This window comes from Austrofundulus limnaeus, unplaced genomic scaffold (assembly GCF_001266775.1).
Source record: "Austrofundulus limnaeus strain Quisiro unplaced genomic scaffold, Austrofundulus_limnaeus-1.0 Scaffold0, whole genome shotgun sequence".
In the NCBI taxonomy this organism is placed as follows: domain Eukaryota; kingdom Metazoa; phylum Chordata; class Actinopteri; order Cyprinodontiformes; family Rivulidae; genus Austrofundulus; species Austrofundulus limnaeus.
Genome location: NW_013952402.1, coordinates 912842 through 916108, shown reverse-complemented (window position 1 = coordinate 916108; position 3267 = coordinate 912842). Strand labels below are relative to the sequence as shown.

The following is a 3267-nucleotide window of genomic DNA, read 5'->3' as shown; positions in this document are numbered from 1 at the left end:
CATCAGACTGAAGAAGTCTCTTGGTGGAGCGATGAAACGTTTCACTAAAGAAGAACCCATCCAGAGGACCTACTTGTTTTTTTCTTTTTGAAAACCAAAAATGTTAAATTAATGAATGAGTTCCAACATCAACTCTGAGTTTAGCTCTGGTTTACTGACAGAAAGGAGAAGCAGTGGGATCAAAAGTCTTGAACACGTCTTTAAGTGTCCGGTCATCGGCCTCCTCTAGCTCTTTCGGTTTCGGTTCTTCCTCCTTCGCTTCCCCCTCCTCCTCCACCTRCCTTTCCGGCTCCTGTTTCACCTCCGTTTCTTCCTGCGCTCCAGCAGAGCCAGCTTGTCCTCCTTGTTTGGCCTGCCTGGGGTCCGAGTACTGGGGTCGGATCAGCCCGGCCAGCGCTGGGATGGGGAGGTTATGGACTGCYGGGGGTTTGACGGGCGAGGCAGGGGCCACTGTGGGGGAAGCAGGAGGAGTCTGATGTGAGGAGACGTCTGTGCTTTTGGCGTCTTCAGAAGAGGCGCTTTGTTTAGTCGGTGAAAGCGAGGCGGCGGGAGAGCTCTCGGTTTTAGACGGCTGTTTCAGGATCCCCGCCTTTTTCGGAGGCTCTGCCTGCTCCTTCTGCTCAGTTTGAGAGCGAGGATCGTACAGACTGATGCCCCCGAGTATTGTAGTGGGGCTCTCCAGACCTCCGTCAGAAGAAGCCAGTCGGGGGGCATATGGGGGCAATTTCTCAGGCTCCAGCTTGCCTTGGGCAGCTTGAGGAGACGAGCTGGTGTTGGCTTTCTGTAGTCTGGGATCCACCAGCCCTCCGCCCGARGGGGGCTCTTTCTGACCCAGCAGCTTGGAGTCCAGACTCCCTCTACGCTTCAGTCTGGGGTCAAGAGACTTCTGCTGGCGGGGGTCTACGGGTCTTTCTGTGGAGGATCGAGACTCCAGGGATCCAGAGGGGAAACGACTCAAACGCTCCTTCAAACGGGCCCCCGTCAGTCTGGGGTCCGACGGTGGAGGGCTGGAAGCCGTCAGGTGGTCGGGCAGGTTTGATCGGTTCATCTGAGCATCGGCAATCAGAGGTGGGAGAGGCAGYTTGATGGAGTGCTCCTGTTTGGGGACGAGGGAGGGAATGAGATCCTCAGGGGCCCARACCACCGTCTGGGCAAAGGTGGGTCTCTGGAGCAGGATGTCCACCCGGATGTGACTAAACTGCTTCAACTGGCAACGAGGGTCCCGCAGCACTGCGCCGGGGCTGGCGTCCAACGGGATCAGAACAGTTCTGTCCCGGAGCTCCCTCTCTCCCTCGTCCTCCTCCTCTCCGGTCGGAGGCTTTTGTGGAACCGGGTGGCCCAGCTGGCGATAGGAACCCAACTCGGGTGCTCTCATCTTCCTGGGATCTCTGGAGAACCGCGGATCCGCAGCACCGTCCGACTCCTTATTGACATCCGGCAGTCGCTGTCTAGGCTCTGGCTTCACTCGCGGGTCAAACGGCGGGGCTTTGAGAAGCCGAGGGTCACTCAGTGGAGCCCCCGGCACCACCTGCAGGGGCTTCGACTGACTCTGCTGCATCTCGCTGTGCTTCTTTAGAGACTTAAGGATGGAGGAAACACAGGAGCTCCCGTCCTCTTCGTCACTTGAGTACCAGTTTGTAGTTTCATCTGCAAAGAAAAGGAAACTTTTTCTCAACATCAGTTAGGGATGGGCAACTAGTGGCCWGTGGGCCGGATGACTTCCATTCTGCCTGCCAATGAGTCTTTATATACAAATATTAAGGGTGCAACAATACATGTACCCATATCAAACCGTTCAATAAACACTATGTATGGAACAATACAGATTTTTTTTAAATTTATTTTATCAGCTTGTCTTCTGAAGATGCTTTGTGTTGAAGGATCAGTGGATCTGTGTTTGACTACTCTACCTAGGCTGCATTTTCAAGCACAGATCCACTGAGAAACTTGCTGTTTCACAACATTTATTTTAAAAAATGTACTTTTGATGTTAAGCAAGTGTTCATTATTAATTTCAAGTTACAAGTTAAAAAGGGCATGAATATTTCTCTTTTTTTGTATCGAAAAAATACCGACCTGTGAGACTAAAGTATTGAACTGAACTGTATGTGTTTAGTCTGCCATGAATGATTTTAATATAAATCATCACTACAACACGTTGCACAAAGCTAAATATGAGATGTTTACTGAAGCTGCAAATATAAATATATGTACACAAAATTTTTTTAATAGTAGTTTTATATATTTGGGTAAGCATGCAGCAATATGGGCCCGTCTGATAGTGTTGAGTGTAGAGTTTCTATCATTTAAGTTGCCCGTCCCTGCTCTAGTGGACCATTACCTTTGTTTTCACTGTTCTCATCGTGGCTTTCTGCTCTATGAGACTCTTTCTCCTGTGATTCTTGCTGCTGRTGTGTTAGGTGAAGGAAGATGGCTTTCTGCACCTCTGCAGGCAAAGACTTTAACTGGGACTCTGCATCCAACTGCTGTACAAAGGCCAGAGCAGGATCTACAACATCGAAAATACACGACCATTAGCATGTAAAATTCATTAAACCTATTCAAGGATTGTTTTAAGATATCACTCACCCCCTTGTTGACTGGTGGACTGATTTTGTACAAAGTTGTTAAAGAACTCCACCGGGTTCTGACCCATAGACTGAAAAGGTAACATATTCTGCAACATCTGTAGCTCTGGAGGGAACGGAGGCCTCTGCATGTTCATCTGCTGGTTGATATTAGAGCCGTGAAACGGTGAGGGTTGACCAGAGGGAGCTTGGGGCTGCATTGGATATCCATGAGGTGGGTGCTGTCCCGGGGGACTCTGAGGCATGGGCGGTCCCATAAGAATGGGTGATTCAGAGGGGGGAATCTGAGAAGGGGGAACCGAGGGCGCAGCAGCTCCGGTTTGCGCGTCCTCCGCGTCTCCGCTGAACTGCTCCGTTTCTTCGCCTTCGTTCTGCGAGTAGCTGGAGCCGCTGGYGTATAAATAATGATTGCAATATTATGAGTGAGATCTTAGCGGTTCCTTGTAGAGTTGATTAAAGAGCATTCTGGTTACCTCAGAGCGATTTTGTGTGCCAGGTCTACAGTAGGTTGAACCTTGATCTCAAACAGAGAGGGGATCTTCTTGCTTCCATCMGTCGGGCTGCTCTGACCGGGAGTGGGCAGCAACCCCACTCCAGGAGGWGGTTTGGGGAGAGGGGCGATACCCTGTTTCCTCAAGTACTCCAGCTCCAGCTCGTCCTCACGGGCGTTCTCCTCGTC

The 3267-nt window shown here is 50.7% G+C and overlaps 1 protein-coding gene across 1 annotated transcript in view; it reads right to left on the bottom strand.

Annotated features, from left to right (window-relative positions):
• Positions 1–133: 133 nt before the first annotated feature.
• zc3h6 (zinc finger CCCH-type containing 6) overlaps positions 134–3267 on the bottom strand; it is a gene marked incomplete in the record, with an annotated part of 11811 nt that continues 8677 nt past the window's right edge. Inside the window, 4 exon segments of the mRNA XM_014005193.1 lie at positions 134–1647; positions 2342–2509; positions 2590–2978; positions 3062–3267. Of these exon segments, the coding sequence (XP_013860647.1) occupies positions 152–1647; positions 2342–2509; positions 2590–2978; positions 3062–3267 (2259 nt within the window).